Source organism: Cavia porcellus, unplaced genomic scaffold (assembly GCF_034190915.1).
Source record: "Cavia porcellus strain 051 isolate PalLab524CR breed Dunkin Hartley unplaced genomic scaffold, mCavPor4.1 scaffold_13, whole genome shotgun sequence".
In the NCBI taxonomy this organism is placed as follows: Eukaryota; Metazoa; Chordata; class Mammalia; order Rodentia; family Caviidae; genus Cavia; species Cavia porcellus.
Genome location: NW_026947496.1, coordinates 33163344 through 33187731, shown reverse-complemented (window position 1 = coordinate 33187731; position 24388 = coordinate 33163344). Strand labels below are relative to the sequence as shown.

At 41.7% G+C, this 24388-nt stretch overlaps 1 protein-coding gene across 5 annotated transcripts in view; it reads left to right on the top strand.

The window, feature by feature from the left end:
- Positions 1 to 24388, top strand: part of Pcnx2 (pecanex 2) — a 205278-nt gene that overhangs the window by 127802 nt on the left and 53088 nt on the right. For all 5 annotated transcript variants that reach the window (XM_063260053.1, XM_063260055.1, XM_063260054.1 and 2 more), the window contains 2 exons: positions 4121 to 4230; positions 8237 to 8365. In XM_063260053.1, the coding sequence (XP_063116123.1) occupies positions 4121 to 4230; positions 8237 to 8365 (239 nt within the window). The remainder of the gene's footprint in view (positions 1 to 4120; positions 4231 to 8236; positions 8366 to 24388) is intronic.

Below are 24388 nucleotides of genomic sequence, written 5' to 3'. Positions count from 1 at the left end.
GTATTATCAAGGAAAATGTTTTGGGATCACTTTTATTTGGGTTCCCTTCTTCTAAAGTGGTTTGTAAATTTACACAAATTGGCTTAATTTACATTAATAGATATATAGCAGCATATCTAAGCCTCACTGAAAAGAAGATTCCAAAGTAGGTCATTTGAAATGATCACATGATGTCTTTTTGTAGAAAAGTCAGAACTGTTCTATTGTGTTTTTTTCCTCTTTCCAAAATGATTTGATTTTCTTTTATAGTCATACTCCAGTAACTTGTGAAATTTATTGCATATTTTAATAGAGCTGAGATTTAAGATGTTGGAAATAGAACATTAGGAGACAAGCTTCATAAAAACGGAGACCTCAAACTGTCTAAGGAGATACAAATTCACAGTTAATCTAAATGGGATTTCTATTTAATGTACTTTAGTGGCACATGATACTACATGTGACCGTGCTTAGGAGAAAGATAGCTTTTCCCTAAGGTGGGTGTGACTGTTTCCCTTAAATCTTACCTTAAATACTTCATTTTTTTATACCATGGTCTAATATGGTACACAAATACACATTGGTGATCAGCATTTAGATTCTTTTGTACTTAGAAATTACTTTTTTGATGCTGCAAATATTTTAGTTTTTCATCTAATTTCACCCTTGAAGGGAAAATAGAGAAAATATGAAGTTAAGTTTTTTTTTTTTTTTTTTTTTTTAACTTGGGCCTTGTCTTTGTACACTTTAAGGATAAAATATGTGATCTCAGATCTGTCAGCTGTGTGATTTCTTGAGGTCCCCTTAGGTATTACCAGACCCATCAGTGGCTTCATCTCATCTTAATGGGGTGTTTGGACTGACCAGGTCCTCTTGTCACTGTGTCCTGGAAGAATGGATCCCTGGCGATATGACATCAGTGTTTGAAGTCCTGCCTCTCTGCTAGGGCAGGAGGCCTGGACAAGGGATACTGTTTCTCGGCTGCTGTGTTCACAGAAGGTCTGCACTCTCAACACTATTTGGTCATAGAAAGAATGCTAGATATGTAATCGATTACTTCTGCCCAATGACTTCCTCTGTAATCTATGAAAATCACTTAACTTCTCTGAACCAGGCTTCTTCTCTGAAACCTGAGAAGACCTAGACTTGGTACATTTCAGGGGGGGAAGAGGCCTGTAAATATACTAGATTATGGGCAAAGTACAACCTCAAGTTAAGATATGCACCCATTCTGACCTTTATTTATCCAATGCTTGTATTGTCCTGATGGTTGCCAGACTGTGTTCTAAGTCCTTAACCAAGATGAAGTTGTTTAATTGCCAGACTCCCCTGGGAAGAAAGACAATCAATCATCTCTATTTTGTAGACACAGAAATGCATGAGCAGAAGCAGAAGCAGAAAAGGCACACCAAGGCATCTGCCCTTTAGCCAGGCTCAGGAACACTGTTCAAGGGTGGCACTGACCCCTTCACCATGCATCCTTTCCCTGGTGGCCTTCAAGAAGGAACTTAAATTGCCATGTTGTAAGGAGTCACAGAAATACAGAACTGCCTTCTGCAGTGATAGAGAACAGCTCAGTCTATTTCCTGAGCATCATATAGAAAATCTTTCATAAAGCCGTCTTATTCTTTATAAAATTCACCAGAAACATGAGCCCTAGAGAGATGAGGGAGAGAATGCAGATACCTGGGGCCCGAGCTGCAATTAGAGCATAAGAGTGCTGGTGTTTGGAATCCTGAGTTGCCTGATTACTGATTTTGCTTATGCATAAATTCAAGTTGCTGAGCTAAGCAAAAAATAATTATAATAGATTCATTTAATCAGAATGCTACCAAGTTATACTTGTTAGAGCTTTGAACTTGCAGATGAGGCTGTCCCTGGGGCTACTTGTCTGACTGCAGCACTAACTAACTTGCCTTGACCCACTTACCTGCTTGGGACAAGGTAGCTCCAATCTCCCAGGACACAGCCACACACTGAAGCTGACAGAGTTGCATTTCATAACCTGAGGTTCATTCCTGGGGTATCTGGTGGCCATGTGTCATCTAAGGAACTCTTGCTCATGCTTGCAGTTGTTACCTCAGCAGAAGTCACAAGATTCATTGTTAATCTCTACACCGAGAATCCTTAATAGTGAGCAGGCAGGGGTCTGGTCCTAAGATATGTTGTCTAATGAAGGCAAGGGTCCAACCCAGAGGTATTTTGTCTGATGGAGGGCAGGTAGCCATAATTGGCAAGGAAGCCTGCCTGACTTCTCAGGACCTTCACTCTCATGGTACCTGAAAGCATGCATGTAAAAGTCTTAACACATCCTCCAGATGTGTTAGTGGTAGGCAGGAAAGGCACCTGTTTTTAGTGGAAATCCTATGTTCTTCCAGCAGGGAACCAAGACCAAGCCTGCAATAAAGGTCTCCCACCTACAATCCACATGCATCATTTCTGACTGTGCACAGTGAGTGGGGGAGACAGGATTTGTGTGAAATGAGACATAGGAGCTCTCACTGGCACAGTAGGATGTTATTCTCTCCACTGTCAGACTTGGACTCACTCAGGAGATCCAGAAGGCTCACCCACCCTAGCACTGTTGGCAGAGGGGCTCTCTGGGATCACTTGGAGCCTGCTGGGTTCAGCCCTCTGTGGTTGGCTCAAGTGATGGAGACCAAAGGCGGTGGGAAGTTGTGAGCAAGAAGCCAGCACTGCTGCTGTCTCCCAGAATGCAGCTCCCTTCACAGCCCTCTGTCCGGCTTCGCCACCCTTCTTCCTCTTACAGTTTTCTTTCTTTTTCTGAATCTATTTCTCCATCTTCCTTCACATTCCCTGTGTGCCTTCTACTCTCTGTACATATAACCCTTCAGTTTCCACAAAAATCTCCCCCTTTGTTTGTGACTAGCTTGACTTCTTGACTTCTCAAGGACTATGTGTCTCTATGCTCCTACAAGATCTGTCAGCCCTGGCCCATCTTCCAAAATGTTTAATTCTACTTTAAAATTTTTCTTCAGAATCAAAATCATAGAAAAGTAAAACAAGAAAATGTGAGGGGATGATCTTGAGAGGATTTTAATTTATCTCATTTTGCTCCATGACATTTTCATGAAACAAATGTTTCACTTAATTTTTGGCTCCAGATTGGCAATGTTGGCTTTTCACTGGATGCCTGTGTTACCTTGCTTCTTTGAACCTTTCTTAATGGCCCTGTTCCCCATCCATCTCCTTTCTATATGACAGCCTTCTGATGTTCGATATAGCACCTATGGAACCTAAAGTTCTATCTTTAATTTCCCTCTCCATTCCTTGGTGAGGAATGTGTTTTACTCTCTTGGATGATAGCTGGTCTAGGACTCAGTGTAGTGCCATCTGAAGTGTCACTGTGGATAAGGAGAGTATTTTGGAACACCCTAGTGGGGCACTGACTGGTTGTACCTGGCAGTGGCAGCAGCGGAGTGGTACATCTGGGATTCATCCATCACTAGCTCAAAGCAGTGGTTCACAGCCAGGCACTCTCTTCACCTGTTCTTCCTCACAAATGCGTAGTCTGAATCTCCACGCCAGACCCATCAGGCATGTCACCATCACATGCTCTTTCTTAGCTAGTGTGAAGCCTCCTCTCCACTTTCCACCTTTCCCCAGAAATCACTCTTTCCTTGGGCTGGTTTGTCTGGTCAACACAACAGTTTCCCTAGACAATCTTGGCTTTTTAAAGTACTTTGTACAATTTACAACACAAAGGTTTGGCCCCATTTTCTCTGGCAAGAGCAGCTGAATAGATAAAATTAATGCACAATGATGTCAAGGATGGTAAATTTTTGCATGAATCTCCTTGTAAAAAATCCCATAAAAAGAGAGCAGTGAAAGCTGTGCTAAGAATGGCAGAGACACAACATGTCCATCCGAAGCAGTAAACAGTCATAATCTCTGGGATGATATTAGTCAGGTGCTACTTCTTCTGATCAACTTCTCACTGTGGTGGAAAATCACTAACACCTGCATTGTCTTCAGGACAAAGAAAGGTAAGGTAAGAAGGAAAACAGTCGTTGCACTGCCACTTCCTGACTGTAATGCACTGTGTCCTTTAAATGACCTTGACACAGTTATGTGGATTGTTGGTGTCTTCTCTGATGAGTCTCTTCTCTTTTGGTTTTAGCTGGAGGACCTGCTTCACAAGTTACAATTTGTCCTGGCCTACGTGGCTCCGTGGCAGATGGCTTGGGGTTCATCGTTCCACGTATTTGCTCAGCTCTTTGCAATTCCTCATATCCTTTCTACTTCTGTTTTCACCCCGGGCTCAGGTCTCTGTTTTCTGAATGAGAGCTATACAGTGAGCCTTGGCATGAAAAGATTTAACTACAATTATGTCTTAATGGAGACACAAGGAGACACTTTGGATCCCTTTGAAGCCACTTAGCCTTCATTGTTTTGAACTCTTCCTGCTTTTGAGTGCTTATTTGGGAATTACTTATATTTTTTCTGATTCTTCCATTTCCATGCCCAGATTTTTATTAAGAAAGCTGGGCTTGCTGGGCATGATAATACATGCCTGGGAGATGCATGCCTGGGGATGGTATACTTGGGAGACTGAGGCAAGAGGATCACTATGAGTTCAACGCCAGCCTGGGCTACACAAGTTCAAGGCTAGCCTGAACTATATAGGGAGACACAAAACAAGGAAAGCTGATCTTTTAAATGGAAAGTAACTATTTAAATAATTGGGTTGACTTGTACAAAATAGTACAATTAGGTTTGTCATTATTAATCATTGTGGATTGGGTTGATGCATTCAATATATTATTTATTATGATGTATTATAGCTATCATATTATATTTCATTAATATTGGAAACCTAGAATAATGTACAAACACAATTACCCAAATGTTTGTGAAGACTGAGGAAAGAAATTACAGCTTTGCTTTGTGGTCGCTGTTAGTCAAGAAGGCTTGGTTTCCATGTATTTTTTTCATGTATGTTTCCAAGATGAGAATTCATTTTAATTCACCACAAGGCAAACTTAAGATGACTCTTCTGAATACAACTTAACATAGTTGAATTTATGGTCACATGTGTGCTCCAGTGGAGAAAGAGAGATATTGATTAAAAATACTCTTGAAGACAGAGATCAGTAGAAAACTTCTTGTCTGCATCCTAAATTTTCCCTTAAGCGTTTCCTATCCCATTGTGTTCATGCTGTCTAGATCTGTGTTTCCTAGTTGTGGCTCAGGATCCACTTGTATCAGAATACCTGGTAGGGGCTGGGGATTTAGCTCAGCGGCATAAGCACCTGCCTTGCAAGCAGGCGGTCCTGAGTTTGATCCCTGGTACCGATAAAAAAACGAAAAAGACAAAAAAAAGAATACCTGGTGGAAGTGGTTGAATAGGTAAGTTGCTGGGCACAGGGCACATTTCAAATCAAGTTTAATGGGTGGATCCTGGGATCTGCACCTTCAGAAGCCTGGTTAGCTATTCTTGCACACACTGATGAGTGTGAACCACAGTTCTAAACTACACCCATTCTGGGTGCTACTAGCTGCTCTGTCTACTCTGAATACTGCTAGCTGCTGTGATGACTGAGTGGAGCTTCTGCCCCATGAAATTTACGTAAGGCCCTTTAAATCAGTTGATAAGAATCTCAGGGGCTGAATGTGGCATTCAGCAGTGAAAACAAACTTGGAAGAATCATAGAGTCATAATATGTTCTAATTTTTTTTTAAATGCTCTCTTCCAAGATCATTTGTTTAAGAAAAATTTTTGAAAGCAAATCAAGAGCTGGCCTCATGTTGTTCAGTGTTTCTATTCTTAGAACTGCATTGATAATTCTGAAGTGTTTCAAGGTTATTTGGTGGAACAAGCTAAAGGGGAAAAATATTTGCAAAAGCTTGAGCTCTCACACCGCACTTTCCCTCTAATTTCACTTTTTTTTTTTTTTAATAATGGTAGGCATTTCATTTGCCTAAACAAACTTCTTTAAACAAAGGCGAAAGAGTGGAAGTTCTGATTCTCAGTAATATCATAACTGATTGAGCTTCCTGTGGATGTTGGCACCTTAGTGGGCTGTGTTGGCCCCACAGCTGAGCTGAGGCTCTTGTAGGTGCTGTGACTTTCAGTGTCTGCCCTGTCTGTGGGTGGGATTCCCGTACAAGCACATGTGCTCCTTACTTGGAAGCTCAATTAAGGACAAAAGTCCTTAGCCTCAGCTTGTACACTGTATGCAGTTAATTGAAGGCCATTTCTAAAGTGTAGGTACATTCTCTTCAGAAATTAAAATATTAGAGGTCTTGACTTTATTGGGAATGTTGGTTCTGTTCTAGAACATTCTACTACTCTTCATGCTTTATTCCTAAAGTTGGCCTTGTTAGTGACATCCTCTTCCTCCATTCTGCTACACAGGGACCTTTAAACCGAACTCTCCACACACACACATACAGGGCCACTGCCCTTGCCTTGGTGTTTCTGGGCCTTTCCTTCCCCCTCAGCTATAGACATTTCCCTATGCATGTTTTGTTGCAAGGGTATATATTTGCTAGCTAGAGTTCACCATCATTCTGCTCAGAATACAATGAAATAAATAGTTTTAGAACTGGTTTTATATGCTGACAAAACAACACTATCATGTTCCTAAATGTCAGCCCTGGATCCCCACTAATTCAGAAACATTAATTATTTTATCACTCTATGAAGAAACTGTGGGCTCCATCCCAGCATCGAAAATGGACTAATTTGTTCCACTTTGGAATTGAATTAGCTCGCAAGACCAGCGGGGCACTGGTAGGTAAATTGCTTTTTCTAGTACTGACATGTTTTCTCCCTCTGTGCCTCTGTTGGCTTCTGAGCTTTATAACCTCCAGGGAAAAATGAGAATGCTCACCCTTTTAATACGAGTAGAGACCATGCAAGGCCATTGTCTTCCGATAATTAGACAGACCTCACCACATTATCCCTGCTAACTGCACATGGTGGGAAGGCAGCTTTCCACTCGCCACAGCCTTTTGAGCTTCTAATGATTTTTTAAATTATTGGTGTTGATGTTTTCATTTTACATCTGCTTTTAAAGGAGTCACTACCTGCCCGGAAGGCTAACCTCTTGGGCCCTTTCTGCTGGGGAAATCTAAAGAGGACTTCATGTGACCCTGCTCTCAGGAGCCTCCTCTGGCATTGCCAAACCTGTGCTGCCTGCAGTATGCCTTCATCAGTGACCCCTAGTGAGGGACCTTCAGAGGCCACTGCTTGTCCTGTCTTTCTTTCCTGCCATGTTCCCCTCACTAGGCTCAGCTTTGTATGGACTTCTACTAGTTTTCTTTCTTCTTTACTTCTCGATAATTATCTTGGACATTTAAAAAAATGTGCCATATAATCGTGGGGGGAAATTTTAGGATGAAAAGGAAGAGCAGTATTTCTCCCTCTGGTACCATCCCTCTGGCCAGCACCTCCCCAGGCACCTCTGGCTTCACAGGAGGCTTCCCTCCTCCTCCTGCCTAGCACCACCTTAAGGAAGGGACCGGACTCTAGCTCCTCAGGTTTCTTCAGTCCCTCCGCTCCTTTTCACCTCTCTGGTTTCCATGCTATTTCCTGTTCTTCAGGACAAGGGGACAGCAAATGTTATCAGATGAATCCTTGCACTTTCCTCCTGGCAGGAAGCTGAAAATGTCTAAGTAGTTCTGTCCAAAATGTAGGTATTTCAGCAGTCAATAACATTCCAGTCTGTAGTTTTCCATTTGGACCTAGGTTAAAGTAAGAAAAATTGGATTTAAATTGAAGCATAATAGAGGACTCTTTGACCTCGAACTCTTTTGACATCAAACAATTCAACACCATTTCATTCTTGAAGATGTTTGGGGTAGGAAGGGAGGGAAGGAAGAAGAGAAGAAAGGAAGGAAGGAAAGAAGGAGGGAGGGAGGGAGGGAAGGAAGGAGGGAAGCAAGGAAGCTGCAAAATTCAAAAGACATTGGAGAAATTCTTTTACACTCCTGAACCACAGGGACAGAAGCCTGGTTCATGCAGGGAGCTGCTGCTTTGGCCCTTGCCCTGCTTCTGGAGACATGTCTGACTCTGAGACTGCAGGGATTTTTATCAGAATGGTCTGGTGTATAGGATGACAAAATCAGGTTTAGCAGAATGCTACTGAGTGCTTTGTAGTTCCAAATCTACATGGAGAGATTGTCCTTCTGCCTGTGGGGAGAAAAATGTCTTTAATGAGAACCAGTCAAAATCTGAAATGTTTGAAGATACAGTAATGACAATTCTTTTGCCTTGACCCCTGCTCCCAGACTCTGCCATGCTCTTCTTCCAGACGGTCGCCACAGCAGTCTTCTCCACCCCGCTGAGCCCATTCCTCGGGAGCGTCATCTTCATCACGTCCTATGCCAGGCCAGTGAAATTCTGGGAGAAAAACTACAAGTAAGAGCCCAAAATCTGTGCCAAACTGTTTTGCTCTGTGCCAAAGCTCCTCTCTTTTCCCTTTTGCAAATTCAGACTTCAGGCTCCTCTGTGGGGCAGGTGTCTGGGCCTAGTGCCCTGATGGCTTCCTGTCCAGTAACTGCCTCTGTGAGATGAGATGATTGCACATCAGGGATGCTGGTCCAGATCTTTCTGGTCATAAAGCAGGTGACCTAGGAAAGGTGCTGGACAAGGCTGGTGTGGTCATGTGATGTGCTGTTATTGCTTTCTTCTGGCACATCTCTTCCCTCTCTGTCACTTCACTTCCTCCAAGAGGGAGGGCACAAAAGATTCCATCGTGTGCAGAGATACCTGTAAGGGTCTAAGCAAAGAGAATGCTGTTGAATTTGTAGAATGTTATCTCTTCACTTTTTTCTTGACTATTTGAACTGGTCATTCATTTCCTCAGGCAAACGGTGATGCAGAAATAATGCAGAGGCATTTTCTCTGTAGTTACTGTTTTGTGGTGCTGGGCATAGAACCCTGGCCTCATGCATACTAGCCATGCATACTATCACTGAACTATGTCCCCAGCTCAGGCATTATTTTAAGGGAGGTTGAGGAGACAAGAAAAATTCTTTGCTAAGCATTCTGAAGACCCCTAAATGGTTTGTGGGAAATGACTTGAGGTCAGCAAGACCATGGAGAGAAATGATTTGGGCGGTGCTGAGCCAGCAGAGGACCAGGCAGATCTTAGCTCTGTTTTACCAGCTATATTGTATTATTCCATCTGAATCCTAATCCACTTTCTATAATGCATTTATATTTTGTATAACTCTGGCACATTCCAGTGTGGCTTTTATGTATGAGTCCACTATGAAGGTAGGAAACCTATTCCTCAAATAACCTTTGAGAAGATTTATTTGAGCATAAAATATGCATCCTTCTGGGGCAGGCAGTATTGTACTGTGATTAAAACAGCCTTGTGCTCCATGCTGCCTATGTTCACACTTTGCTTCAGTCATGTAACTCTGGAGACCTCAGCCTGTCTTTTCTCATATATAAAATGGGGGTGCTATAATAGAACTTATTTCCAGGTTGTAACAGGCCAGGAAAGACCAGCTAGCATGCATGGAGCACCTAGGGCAGGTCTTGGACATAGCAGGCATGTGCACACCTGGGCCAGTGTGACCTTCTGCTAGGATGCCTACTCTGAGGAGGAGCACTACCCTGGAAGTGCTGATGGGTGCTCATTATGACTGAGGGCATCGCCTCCCCAGTGAGGCCACTCAGGAGCATCTCAGGGAAACTTACCAAACCAGAGCACCCATCTGAGCTGGTGCTGAGAGGCCAAGGTGGTGGTCCCTCATCTTCCCAAAAAAGGAGCACCTTTTGCAATAAAAGCAAAATAGTCTTGAAATTTATGCCTGAATAAAACAATTCCTTTGCATTTGTTCGATTGTATAAATATGCAACTCCTTTGCATGTTTATATAGCCAGAGAGTAATGAAAACTACCAGGATCAGCTTGTCTTTAAGCTTTATGTAGGGGAAAACAATTTCGAGGACCATTTCAGAGCTCTGAAAGTCACTTCTAGAAAGTGAAAATACTTGTAAATAAGTGGAGTGGCATTCTTACAGACTCTTACCTATGCAGGAAAGGACAGCACTAAACATTTTAAACTTGATCCTCAGCTTCATAGGTGTATTTTTGTTCTTTATTCACAGATAGGGAATCAGTCTTTCTGGCACACGAAGATTTGATGCAAACAAGACACATCCTGCTTGAGTAGAATACAGGATAGAGATGTCTCTGGGTAGAGACTGCATTGAAGTGAAGCATCCTAATCCCACAGGAGTTTGGTGTCTTGTTATTTAGCCTCCTTACTCCCAGAACTCAGCCTTCTTGGGTAATATGCTTGGGTCTGAACTGTCAGTTTATGTCATTTACTTGATCATCTAGCATTCCAGAGCAGAATTTAAGTTTCTTTACTCAGTCTCACAAGTTGCCTTATCTCATTCTTATCAGTAAATGACAGTATATCCCTGTGTTATCTATGTGTTTTGGGCAAGGTATTTTATATATATATATATATATATATATATATATATATATATATATATATCTTGGGTTGGAAGGGGATGTCAGAGTCCATGGAGACATACATGTGAGGATTTCAACCCTTTACTCTGCCTCTATAAGGAGCCAAAGTGGACAATTTCATTTCCACATGGGAAAGAGTTCTTTGTATAATCCAGTTTTTGGAAGGCCCGTTGTCCTCTGGGAGGCATCAATTTTGGGAATCCTCAGGCTATCTGCTTAAGCCTTCAGTGGGTGAAATTCAGGACAGTGGAGCAGTAGGTATCAGGAAAGACAATGCCAGGAAATCTCAGCTGGGCTCTTGTGAGCACTCTGGAAAACTCATACTAATTTTAACCTTGGGTTTGTATTCTTTAATTTGAAATACTAATGAGTTTATATGTAGCTGTTCTAATTACTTTCTTTTCAGTTTGCTGCAAAGAAGCAATCAGTTAGTGAAAGTGATTCTGCTTAATTATTTATCCTTCTTCCATCGTTTTAAAGGAGCCTCCTAAGAGACTCTTCCTTGGGAGCATTTGCCACAGTGAATGCCAGAGCATCAGGGGTTGCTTGCTTGCCCCCTCCTGTCCTGTCCATTTCCTCCTCCTTTCCTTGTCCATTCTGCTCCCTCACTTTGCAGTCCCTTGGTGTTTATTTCAGGTCTTTGAGGCTAACTGTGAGGTGTGTACATCTCTAGGGAGCTCCGTGCTGTAACAAAACCATTTTTATCCTGGAGGAAATGTAAAATAGCTCTGCAGCCACCTGGGAAGCATGGTTGTGCCATTCCTCCTTAGCCTGTCTCGGAACCTGCAGACTCCCTGTCCCTAGATTTTGTGCCTCACTAGGGTATGTGATAGACATGTCCCCTGCCTGATATTACCTTAGCCTCCTAACTAACTTGTTGACTAGTCTCTTCCCTCACATAATTCTAGTTTAGCTCTCAGAAGATCATCTTCCTGGAAGACTGCTGAGCGAGAGCAAGGAGCCCCACACAGGGGCCCTGTCCTGAGAGGAGCTCTAAATGATGGGAATGCTCTGGGTCTGCCCTTCCATTGGTGTGGACGCCAACCACATGGTTTATATAGGAGCCGTGAGGTGAAGCTGGACTCTCCAGGTCTCCTTCACTGAGATGATTTGAATGCAAGGGGCCCTTAAGGGCAGCACACTTTCCAGCCCACCTGTCCCAGACGGGTCCCATCCAGCATGGACAGGGCTTCTCCCTTCACATGGTTCCCGGCTGTGCCCTTCACAGACTCACCCTCTCTCTCCTACTCATGTCTTTCTCCCTCTTCTGCATGGCAAGGTGCCACTTAGACAGCAGCTCTGCCTTGATGTTGCTCCAGTCACCCCAACTAGAAATTCTTCCCTTTTCCTGAATTCCAGTGACAAGGCCAATGACTAAAAACCATAGTGTCAAAATAACCACAAACCATTTATCACATCCCCAAATTGCTGAAGGTCAAGAATTGGACAGAGCTAGGCTGAAGGGAGGCTATGGGGTCTCCTCTGTTGTTGTAGTCATGAGGTTTGAGGGCTGGCAGAGCAGAATCCCAGATAAGGACAAAAAGGATGTTCCACCCCTTTTCAGGTAGTCACAGGGCCTGTGCAGGTGGGGCGCAGGCATGCTTCATGGTGATTTGGGCTTCCCAGAGTGTGGCAACCTCGGGGCCCCAGCACAAGCGTCCTAGTGAAGAAGGTGGAACGTATACTATTGTTTTCTGACCTGCCTTGGAAGCTCCACTGCATCATCCTGTCTCTTCCTATTTTCTGCAAGCAATTCACAAACTCCCAGAGTAAACAGAGGGGAATCATTCCACCTCTGGAAGGACGGCTCTTTATCATACTCCTAGACTATCTTTGTTCCTGTTCCCTATATTTCTGTCTTTTCTCGTTCAACTTCTAATACAGTATGTCTAGATCTGTTTTATGGTTCCTTGCAGCCTTCTTGGAGTCCTTTCTGGCATGGCAGAACACAGTCACATCACCAAGTGAAATGACCCATTTATACATCATGTAACAGCAGTCCACAGCCACCTTTCTATGAGATCCCCATAAACATGAGTTCCCTCCAGTGCTGTTTATTTTCATACCTTGTCCATTCACAAAGCCCCAGTTCTAACCTTTGAGCATCAGAGCTGTCTTAGGGGAATAATAGGATGGCTAAGTTTCTCTATTTTGTGGTTTTATCTAATAGCAAAATCTATGATAAAATATTCCAGCTAGCTCAGTGAGCTCTGGTAAGTCTTACAAGGCTGCTTTGCAGCCCCTTCCTGGATTTGCTTTATGAGCAGCTGTGTCCCATAAAGCCATAGCATCTTCTCTGTGTTTTCCAGGAAAGGGAAGCAATCAGCCACTTACACTTCCAGCAGACAGGTAATTGAGCTGAATCTGCTCTTTGGGGTATCACCTGTTGCCACAGTTCCCTGAAGGTACTCACCAGTCCAGTCCTGAACAACCCACCATGAAGCTAAACAGTCCTAAAAGTTCCTTATGAAAGTGATACAGACTTGGACATCCTAACTGCCTACATCCAGACAGTCCTAGGTTTGTTTGGAGTTCTCTTCCTGACTTCATTCATGAACTCCGGATGTCATCTAATCAGCTTGCAATAGGGGAACCTGTTGCTTCTATGAACTAAATGTCCTTCTCTCTTTGTGCCTCTTAAAAGCTAGAACTTTTCAATTATTTTACCAAATGGTGGCCAATTCAAGCCCTCAGGATCCCAGCCTTATAGGACTGTGTAGTTTATTGAAAATAAGAACTTTACACTTCATCAATTCTCATCTTACAGGATTTAACCCAGTATTCCATCATACCATTCCCATCTCTCCAGTCTGCTTGCTTTGACTGCAGACAGCCTTATCTGTCACCACCTTGTTCATGCTTTGCTAGTGATGACAAACAGGAAGGACTTGGTGTCTGACTTGGTTAGGGAAGTCAAAGAAAGTGCTTTTTAAATCCATGGTGAATTTTGGAAGATTTTCAAAATGGATTTTGAAAGGGTTTTGGCCCAGACAGTACACTGTAGCTGGTGAAGCCTTAGAGGCAGAACCAAGGAGCTCCTATCTCCCCTACCCCTAGGAATTTACCTCTGATTGCATCTTCCCTGCCCTCTAGGAATTTATCTATGGCGCCAAACCAAGACCAATGGGCTACCCGTGCATCCCTGATGCTCCTTTAGGTTCCACCCCAAACCGAGGCTACTTACATACCCCCAACGCCACGTGTCTGCCAGAGAGAAAGGGTTGGGGGTTTTGGTTTTCTCTCTCCGCGTTCTCAGAATAAAGGCCTCTTTTGTTTTATACTTCTCATCTTTTGAATATAATCTTTCAGATTTGGCTTGGTGTTTTGTTTTAAAGGTGGTATATGCAAAGCACTGAGCTTTTCACAAAGCTTTTTTTTTTCTTACCTTTGAAACAAATAGCCTATCTTGTCTCAGGGGCTGAGAGAAAAATGCATCTATAATTAAGACTTGCTGTCCATTTAAAATTATGCAGGGGAGGATTCACATCTTTCATCTTGCAGTTAGATTATTCCAGAACTTATTTGGATATGTGTACAGGGTGCCTGGACATATGGCCAAGGATTCAATGTATATCTGTTGCCTGGTTTCAGTTACAGCTTAGATACAAATCATGACGTTTTCTTACGAGGATTCCTAAGGCTGTGGTGTATTTTGGGCCCCAGATCTATTATCAGTGATGATGAACTTGCAGACAGCAGGAGGAAGGCAACAGTGGCAGCAGTAACAATAGCAGTCCTCCTCTTTTGTGTTTACTGAACACCTACTCACCTCCTCTAATAGAGTCATTCCTGCTCTTGCACCCACTCTACAGAGTTTCATTTTTCTCATTTGACAGGTCAGAAGGAAGGAAACTCAGGAAAGTTAGGTAACTTGCCCAAGGTCGCAGAACTAATGAATAGCTGACTGAGGTTATTACCCCAGGTCTGGCTTTGTTCCAGACCTGGGAAACAAATGCTTTCTAAATGCTTTCCATTGTGTCCTGAAGCCTCTCCTACATCCCAATCACACACACACACACACACACACACACACACACACACACACACACACGGTCAGCAGTTCCCAGTTATGGTGTGTACCCTTGCCAGCCTTAGTGCAAGTATCCAATGTGACCGATGGGACTATTCAGGAAGGAAGGTCAGGCCTAGCCCCAGGCCTTAGGGAAGCTCTCTCTGTGTGCCTGCCTCCGAGGGTGGCCTCTTGGTCTATCCTAGAGGGGTCTGTGCTGAGGTGGATTCTGAATTTAATCATGGTCTTCTGACAGATTAGCACCCTTGCAACTCACCCCAAATTTATCATTTCAGTCATCAGACTGAGCTTTCAAGCTGTGAATACTTAATGTGTTAGTGGGTGTTTTGTCACGGTGACAAAATATCTACAATATACAGCTAGCAGGGGGAAAAGTGTGTTCTGGTTCACAGTTTCAGAGACTCTGTCCATGATTAGCTTGTCTCTATTTGGAGAGACAGAGACAATACAGAGCTAGGGCGTGGCAGAGGATGCTGCTTACCACATGACCAACAGGAAGCAGAGAGGGGGAAAAATCAGGGAAAGGAAGGGGCAAAGGGTAAATTCTCCAGGTCATGCTGTGATAGCTCGGACCCCGGAATAAAACCCAAGGAAGCAAGAAATTAAAATTTGGGGAGCAAAGGCTTTATTTTAGGCCAGGCCTTGGTGATACAATCCCCGGGAGCCAATTTGGAGACTGTGCACCTTACAGCTAGAAAGGTTGGGTTTTAAAGCCAAAAACCACAGGAATGTTGTGAACTTTGACCCAGTTAGATAGCATCCGGGCCTTACAGAGCTTCCTGTAATTTTCTTGAAGTTAAGCATTTCATAAGAATAGCACATTTTATTACAGATAGCCGGATGAGGGGTAGGGGAGGGGTTTACAGGAAAATGATACCTAAGGCTTTTACAGCTTTCTCAGGAAATAGAAACTTAATCTACAAAGATAGGAAGGGTCGGGGGGAGGGCTGAGTGGCGCATACAAAACAGAAATGAGGCCCAAGTGTTAAAACTAGGCTATAACAATGCCACGTGGTTCACTTACAGTAATGCTGTCAAATTGGTATCTGATCAATAGATTAATCCATTGGATAAGATAGAGTCCTAAGTTAGTCACTTCCCCAGAAGCCCATCAACTGGAAAACAAGCCTTTAGGACAAGAGTTTGGGAGGACATTGGAAGCAGAGAGTGAAGTGTAGAGCTAGGGAGGGAGATACACCATTCTAGGCACACCTCAAGGGACATGCCTCTTGCGACCAGATCCCACCCGCTAACACCAAGCAAGTGTAATGAACATCTAAATGTAAACCATACTGCTGACTCTGTTCTCCATTGCTGGGCAAGTCCTCAAGCAGGGCTGCAATGTACAAACTGCACATGCACAGCCCACCGCTGTTCTCTAAGCAGATCCTCACTTTCTTTGATCAGCAGAGGGTAGCCAGCCCTGAGGAGCTCCAGAAATAAGAGGCAGGGACCAGTAGAGAACCCCAGAGAGGCAGTGGAGGCTGCTGGAAAGAGCTTCAGAGGGCTGCCAAGGAGCTGTGGACCTCAGCTGCTAAGGAACTGTCGGGGTGGCTGGGAGCTGCCTTGTCACAAGACAGGTTACAGCTGTGGGTGCTCAGGGCCTGGAGCTTTGACATGGAGGGCTGGGTTTTGGGGGTGCAGGTATTGAGATCCCAGAACCTTAGCATCAAGGGTGCTACACCTTGCCATTGTGACTTCCATCCAAATTGAGTAAAAGAACCCTCGCTGATTGGTGACAATTCTGCCATGAGAAGTTGACCATCCATGACCCAGAAGAGGGCTCTCCCCAGAACTCAACCACACTGGTGCCAACACCTCAGACTTCTAGCCTCCAGATCTGGGGAAATGAACTCCTGGTATGTGAGAGCACCTTGTCCTGTCCTACTTTGTTAGAGGCAAACAACACCAAGTGTAGGTGCATTTAGTAGTAAGGCTGATAGTGAAAGAGACATATTAGGGGTGAACATAGCTTCACTACCACAGAGCCATGTTTGGAGAGGCTGTGGGTCCTGGGACTGACAAGTACAAGATGGGCAGGACTAAGGACCAAGTCTTGAAATTTCCCTGAAGAAACAAACATGAAGAGAAACTAGCAAGGAGTCTTAGTCATGTGTAATGAAACCAAGGTATTAAAGCAGAGAGCTTTGGAGCATAGGGTCAACAAACTCAACCAATAGTGGGGATACATGGGACAAACCTGCCTCATGTCACATTTCTTGCTAATAAGACTTAAGTTAGGCCACAGCCAGGGAACTGAGGTACAGGTGAGTGAGAAAGGCCAGTGGGGCCACAGCAATAGAGAGAGGTTCCTAGTTCCAGACAGCCATTGCTTCTGTGGGTCTGCAGTGAGCCTGGGCACTGTGGGGTATGGGAAGATCACAGGGAAGGCACACTTGTCTCACCCCACCTTGGCAATGTGAGATGCAGACCTAATGTTGGTGCAGCCAGCTTGTCAGCTTAAGGCAAGAATTGGCCCAAAGATGCAACAGACCCAGAGGAAGTTGAGGCCAAAGACACAAAAAATGACCCCTGTTGACACCACCCCTGCTGTCAGCCAGCTGGTGGTTTTGAGGTGAGTTTTTTATCACTGACATGAAAAGACTCCTAATAAAGGAAGTGATGGCTTTTATAGCAGTGATCCATTCCCTTTGCCTTTTACTTCCAGGGATGCCAGCACACAGGTAGACCTTTATGCTACAATTCTGTGGATTCAGATAGCCCAGAGTTTCAGTGCACGTGCCTGCATCCCCATGGTACCTTCAGAACAATGTGCTGCCTAGGAGTGGGAGCCTCCCCCAGCTTTATGAGTTGAGGTTGTGCCCCATGACTAGGCCAGTTCTGCCCCCTCCTCTGCCTGAGGGACCACACCACCATAGGAGACCCTGGTCTGTGTGTGCACGCTGCTTCATGTGAGAAATAAAATGATGAGCTCAGTGCCATTATGCTGTTTCACGAACAGATGAGAAAGCTGTCACGTACATCCCCAGGGAAAGGTTTGACACTTGAGGTGTGGTGATGAGCTATTATGCAGATATATTCCAGAAAAAAAAGATGCTTTTGAGGAACTCCAGTGCATTGAGTTTCTCAGATAGCGCTGGTTTGAGCTATTATTCATTGCACTGTGGTGTGTAATTTACTTGGGATTGTGTTCCACTTTGCTGAGCCTTGAAAGCATTTAAAAAGTGCAGAGTCGTGAACCTGACCGCGGGCTGCAGGACAGAGCTAGTCATGCTCACCTGCTTCCCAGCTGAATGGAGCTGCTGACTCTTCAAGGTCACAGGAGTGAGATTTTGTATCTGAGTAGGGTCAAGGGATGGCTGAATAGCTCAAAGGCTTGGGTCAATAGGTAGGAAGGAGGCCAGAGCCTTCTTTGAGTTGTGGCAGCCAGGGAAAGGAGGAGATCCTCAGCTTTTCCAGCTCTGAGGGAAGTGTTGGAGATGAAACTGATTCATCCTAAACAATGGAAGGCAAGAAATATGCAGCCTTGGGGCTGGGGATTTAGCTTAGCGACATAAGTGCTTGCCTTGTAAGCGCACAGTTATGAATTCAATCCCCAGCACAAAAAAAAGAAAAATTGAAAAATAAAGAAATATGCAGCTTTAAATCTATACTATTTCAAAACCCTTTACTATGTGACTTAGATATGTGGGATAAGCTATTTCCTGGGCAGATCCATAGCATATGGAAGGAGAAGGTCACTCCCTTAGGCATTTGAAGCTCTATGTTAAAACTCATCCCATTGGGTTCTCGTCATCTGTAGGGCTTGCTTAACTTTGTTATTCTCAGCATATGTCCAAGACTGACTTCATTCCTATTTCACTGAGATCAAAGACCTTCCTCAGACTCTTAAAGCAGACAAATGGCCCCCTTCATAATTTTTAAATGAAAAAAAAAGTGACTAACTGCAAAAATAATCACATTCATGATAATCAGGATGAGGGGGTTCCCAATAAAACTGAGGGCAATTTAATGCATTTATGCCTTTTATATTTTGTACTGTTCTAGCTGGTCACTTTCTAGATTTTTTTTTTCTTTCAGAGATTGACTAGTTGGAGCTTATTTTGCTTCAGGGAGAATTTTGTAAAAGAAAGATACTGTGAAGTTTGTAAAAACGAAAAACAGAAAGTCCTTAGCAGATCTTTTAAAAATTGGACAGAAAAATGAAGTTTATAAGAAGCCTTGTTTGAAGAGAATTCAGAATGATAGAACATAGGCTCCCATGTTCCAGTTTTTACTGATAAATGATTTGACAAAAGGACACAAGGTGATTGTAGAATGAAAAGCACAAATTTAGGTGGACTTGATCTTGCAACACACTTAGATTTAATGTGCGCAAGGTGCAATGCTCTGCTCTGAAAGAGAAGGGAAAAAGCAGGGAAGACTGAGACCAGTGCAAGTCCCTACAGTTCTTTTCCTCTCCATTCCTCAACTCCCCATTTGGCTACCTCTGCCCAACCATATGCCATTTGGACTTTTTATTACCATTTCTAGTAGTTGCATTTTCAGGAAAGAAAAGAAAAAATTTTCACCCCTAATATTTGCATCTTTGCTGTGAAAGAAAATCGGACTGTGATTCCTGTCTTTAAAATTATTGAATAGTCTTGAATTTTTTTTCTGGCAGTAATGAGGAATGTTAATTTGATATGAAACAAGATGGGATCAGCCTACCATTAACTATGAAGATTTTTCTTAATGAAGTTTTTTAGCCAATTGTAGATTTGCTAATTGAAAGATATAATATGGAGAAAATTCACATATTCTTTACTTTTTTTTCTCCAATGGCAACAACATGAAGAACTCTCAGAACCTGGAGACGGAAGTTTGCGCACCAAAGACATAGAACGTTCCCACTACTACAGAGATCTCCTCTGTTGCCCTTAGATAGACGCAGGTGTCTTCTCCACTCCTCCTCCTCCTCAGCTCCTGTTTGCCACTCTGTGTTCTCATTTCTCTAATTTTGTCATTGCAGGAATGTATGTAAGTGAAATCATGCAGAACTTAATCTTTTGGGTCTGGCTCTCCTCACTCAGCATACCTCAGGGAAGATCCATCCAGGTTGTTGTATGACTAGTACTGTGTCCTCTTATATTGGTGAGTGAGTGATCCATGGCACAGAAGTATCAGAGTCTGCTTAACAATTATCACCTGTCTGGGTTGTTTCTCATTTGGAGCATTTAAGGATAAAGCTGCCATGGACATCCATCTGCAAGTTCTTATGTGAACATTAGTTTTGATTCAACTGGGATGATTGCTCAGAAATGACATTGCTAGGCCATCTAGTATCTTTTTGTTGTTTTTTTCCCCCACAGTTTTCTTTTTACTTTTTTTTTTAAAGAAACTCTAAAATGGTTTTCTAGAATGATTATATAGTTTTAACTTCCTAAGGGAAATATATAAGAGATCAAGTTTTGCTGTAATATTGGCAGCATTTTGGTGTTCTTACTATTTTTGTATTTTAGCCATTCTGAGAGGTAAACAGTGACATCTCACTTTGCTTTGTGCTAACAGTTATCGACTTTGAATGTCCTTGCTTGAAAATATTTGCCTTCAGTATACTGTGATGCATCAGAGAAATGTTTGTTCATGCCTTTTGGTTATTTTCTAATTAGCTTTGTTGCTGTAGCTATTGTTCTTGCTGTTGACTTTGAGAGTTTTTTCATATATTCTAGACGTTACTGCTTTGTTGGATGTGTGTTTAGCAAATATTTTGTTCAAATTTGCAGTTGCCTTTTCATCATCTTTATAGGGCATTTCAGAAAGCAGAGTTTTAAATAATACACTTTAAGAATATTTCAAGCACATGTGGACTGTTTTCCAGGTTATAATACTTACTAGACAGTCAAAACAAATCTGATAATTTAAAAGGAAAATTATGTAAAGTCTGTTCTAGAGTCAAAATGTAGTAAAACTGTGAGTTAATTGCAAGAAAAAAGTCTGGAAAATTCTCCAATATGTGTAAATTAAACAATATTCTTAAATAAGCACTGGCTCTAAAAAGAACTCATAAATGAAACTTGGAGATGCTTTGAGTTGAATTTAATTGAAATTATAGTGAATCTTCTGAGATGTAGATTAAGCTGTGCTCAGAAATAAATCCATAATTCTAAATGTCTACATTAAAAAACAAGAAAGATATCAAATCAATTACTTAACCTTCCACCTTAAAGAATTAGAAAAAAATCCAAAACAGCAGACAGAAAGAAATATAGATTTGAGCGGTGGTAAACAAAATGGAGAACTGAAAAACAATAAAGAGAATACATGAAAGCAAAAGTTAGTTCTTTGAGAAGGTTAACAAAATTGACAAATCTTCAGCTAGAATGTTGAAGAAGAATTAAAAAAAGGAAGAGGGGGAAGAAGAGAAGGAGGAAGAAGTAGCAGCTCAAATTAGTATAAACAGGGCATTTTTATTGGTCTAACATAACAAAAGCAGTATAAAGGATGTCTGTGAAGTATTTTATTGAAACAAGTTAGATAATCTAGAGGAAATGGAGAAATTTTTAAAAAGTCACAAACTATTAAAAACTGAAGAAGAAAGAAATCTGAACAGACCCATAAAGGAATTCATCATTAACCCAAAAAATTCCCAATAAATTAAAAGAAAAGGTCAGGGTGAGTCTGTAAAATGTTTAAAGAATAATTAATGCTAGACATTCTCAAATTATCTAAAATGTAACAGTGGTGAAATCAATTCTTTAAATCATCCTCTGGGCCAATATCACCCTGACACTAATGCTACAGAAAGTCATCCCAAGAAAGGCAATCCTCAAGTCAATCAACATCCCTTCTCATATAGATGCAAAACATCCTGAAAACTTACTAGTAAACCAAGTTCTGCAGGCTATTAAATGAATCATACAGTATAAAAGTGAGATTTACCCCAAGATGCAAGGGTGGTTCAACACACCAAACAAAAATAAATCAATAGAATATTCTGTATAAATACAATAAAGGGGGAAACATATCATCTCAGTTGATGTAAAAATTTTTTTTTCACAAAAAATACAACACTCTGTCATGATTAGAAAACACTAAACAAATAGGAATAGAAGGAAATGTCCTCAGTACGGTGAAGAGTGTGTGTAAAAGCCTCTATGTAACACTATTCTCACTGGTGAAAGATGAAACGTTTCCCCACTGAGATCATGGACAAGACAAGGATGGCGAGTGTCGTCATGTCCACTTGGCTTTGCACTGGAAGTTCCAGCCAGGGCGATCAGGATAGGAAGGAAAGGTACTGAAAGGAAGAGGCAGAACTGTCTACTTGCCAAATGGACACAATGGTGTATAAAGAAACCCTTAAAATATCCACAAAACAACTAGTAAACCTTCATAATTGAATTCAGCATGTTTGCAAGATACATGATAAACACATGCAAGTTAGTTATATTTATATATAGCAGCAAAGAACAATCTGAACATGAAACTAAGAAAATTCAATTTGTAATAGCATTCAAAGAACAAAATAGGAATAAGTTTAAGCAATGGAGTGGAAGCTATGAACACTGAACGCTTAAACCTCTTGGAGAAAAACTAGCTATAAATAAATGGAACATATTCATCTTCATGAATTTAAAGACTTCATGTTGTTAAGAAGTTAGTAACGTGGGGGCTGGGGATTTAGCTCAGCAGCATAAGCGCCTGCCTTGCAAGTGTGTGGTCATGAGTTTGATCCCCGGTACCGATAAAAAAAGAAAGACCAAAAAAAAAAAAAAAAAGTTAGTAACTCAAGTCCATCTACATTATTGTCAAAATCATAATTGATGCTTTTGCATAAATGAAGATTCTCATCCTAAAACTCATACTGAATTTCAAGGGAGTATGAATAGCTAAACAATATTTAAAAACAGTGAAGTTGGAGAGCTCAGATGTACTAGTTTCAAAACTGACTACATAGTCACAGTGTTATTAGGAAACAGGTATAGGTGCAAGGATAGACATAATACTGGTAGATCAATAGGGTAGAATCCCAAGTGCAGTCAAGAATCCATAATATATCCTCCATGACCTGAATTTCTACAGGGCACTAAGTCTATGCAGTTGGGGAAAGAACATTTTTTTTTTTTTTTTTTTTTACAAATAAGGTCGGGATAGCTGAAATCTGTATACAAAGGGAAAAAACAAAAACAAAAACAAAAAACCTCCACAATTGTATCCTCTATCATACCATGTACAAAAATTAACTCAAAATATCTCGGAGACCATAGTGGATGGCTTAAAATTATAGGGCCCTTAAAAGAAAATATCAGGGTAAATCTTTATAATTTTGGATTTTTAATGTGTCCTCAGATAAAATAGCAAGAATACTACCCATTTCTCCTTTAGCTTTGCCATAGCTGAGGCCAGATAATATTGTGTGTGTGATTTTATTTTCTTTCAGTTCGGTATATTTTCATTGCCAGTGAAACTCATGGCTTCTCATTGTGTTAGTCATAGTATTATCTTATGATTTATGATTCTACATTTTTGTTTTTATGATTTTATAGTCATATCATAGTGTAATGTGCTTAAAAAGAAAAACAATAGAATAGTGTGGTGGCATATGTCTGTAATCCCAGCACGTGGGAGGCTGAGGCAGCAGGATTGTTGCAGGTTCAAACTAGCCTGGGCTCCAAAATGAGCTCAAAGCCAGCCTGAACTGCATAGCAAGACCCTGTCTCAAAAAGTTAAATAAAGAAATAAATAAAACTATAAAGCATAAAAAAGTATGAAAGTGCAATATGCCTAAATGCACTTTAAATATGGTGACTTGGCAAAGCTAAAAATAAAAGTAGTGAAAGTATTAGGTACAGGTGAACAAATAAAAGCTACAATTATGGTTTAGTCTTAAACATAGATAAATTTGGGGCAGAAGCTAGTAGGATCAAGAACATTTTGTAATGCTAAAACTAAACATTACAATGAAGGTAAATGATAAATATCAGTGCTTTAAATTACATAGCAAAATTCACAAAGGAAAAAAATAAAAAAGAAACATAATAAAAAAATAAAAACACACACCAATAAAAAATAAAAACACAACCATGATTAGAAAGGCGATTCACTTTTCCTCATTCGTAACCAATAAAGAAATCTAGAATCAGATGAGGATGTAGGAGACCTATTAAGAGTGTTTCTCTAATACATATGACAGAACACTTACACACTCCCATGTACAAGTTTGTGCAAACACAGATACATAAAGAAAATGGGATATACCAGTCAGGAATATTGGGAAGCACTGATTATATATTAGCCAGTTAATAACCTAGCCTTCTGTAATTTCTACAAACTGCCTTAATAGTTCAGTACTTATGACCAACCCTTCCCAGCTAGGATAACTAAAAAGAACTAAATGAAATATAAGAAAAAATATCAGTCGTTTTCTTACAATTTAAAGTCACTGATTTCTCAGACTCTTCAAGGTCCTAGAGAATTCAGACAGAATCCCAAGAAGGCGAGCACCCGACACCATAATAACATGGCTGTCAGGGCAGCATCACAAAAGTGGAAACCAAATCCAGATGTGCCTCTTGCATGTAGCCAATTTATGAGGAGATGGCACCTTTCCTGCACATTTCCCCAGGACAGCCCCGCCCAGGAACAGATCCAGTGTCCACTCTTGAGCCCATCTGTGTCTGCTGTCAGAACAAACACCCACCCCACTTTTCACTCTAACCAGCCAGGTTTCAAGAGCAAATTATGGGAATACTTCCATGTAATAGTTGGTATGTGCTGACAAAGAGAATTTAAAGTAGTATCATTAAATGGCTGTTAAATCATTCAAGTTGCTCTGAGGAACCAGTAGGAGAAAGCAGGTGTTTGTTTAGGGAGACAGAACTGGGGGTGGGAAGGCGAGTTGGAGAGGGAAGCCAGCCCTGCTGTCTACTGACATGGGGAGAGGTGCCTCACAGCAAGCCCACTTCCTG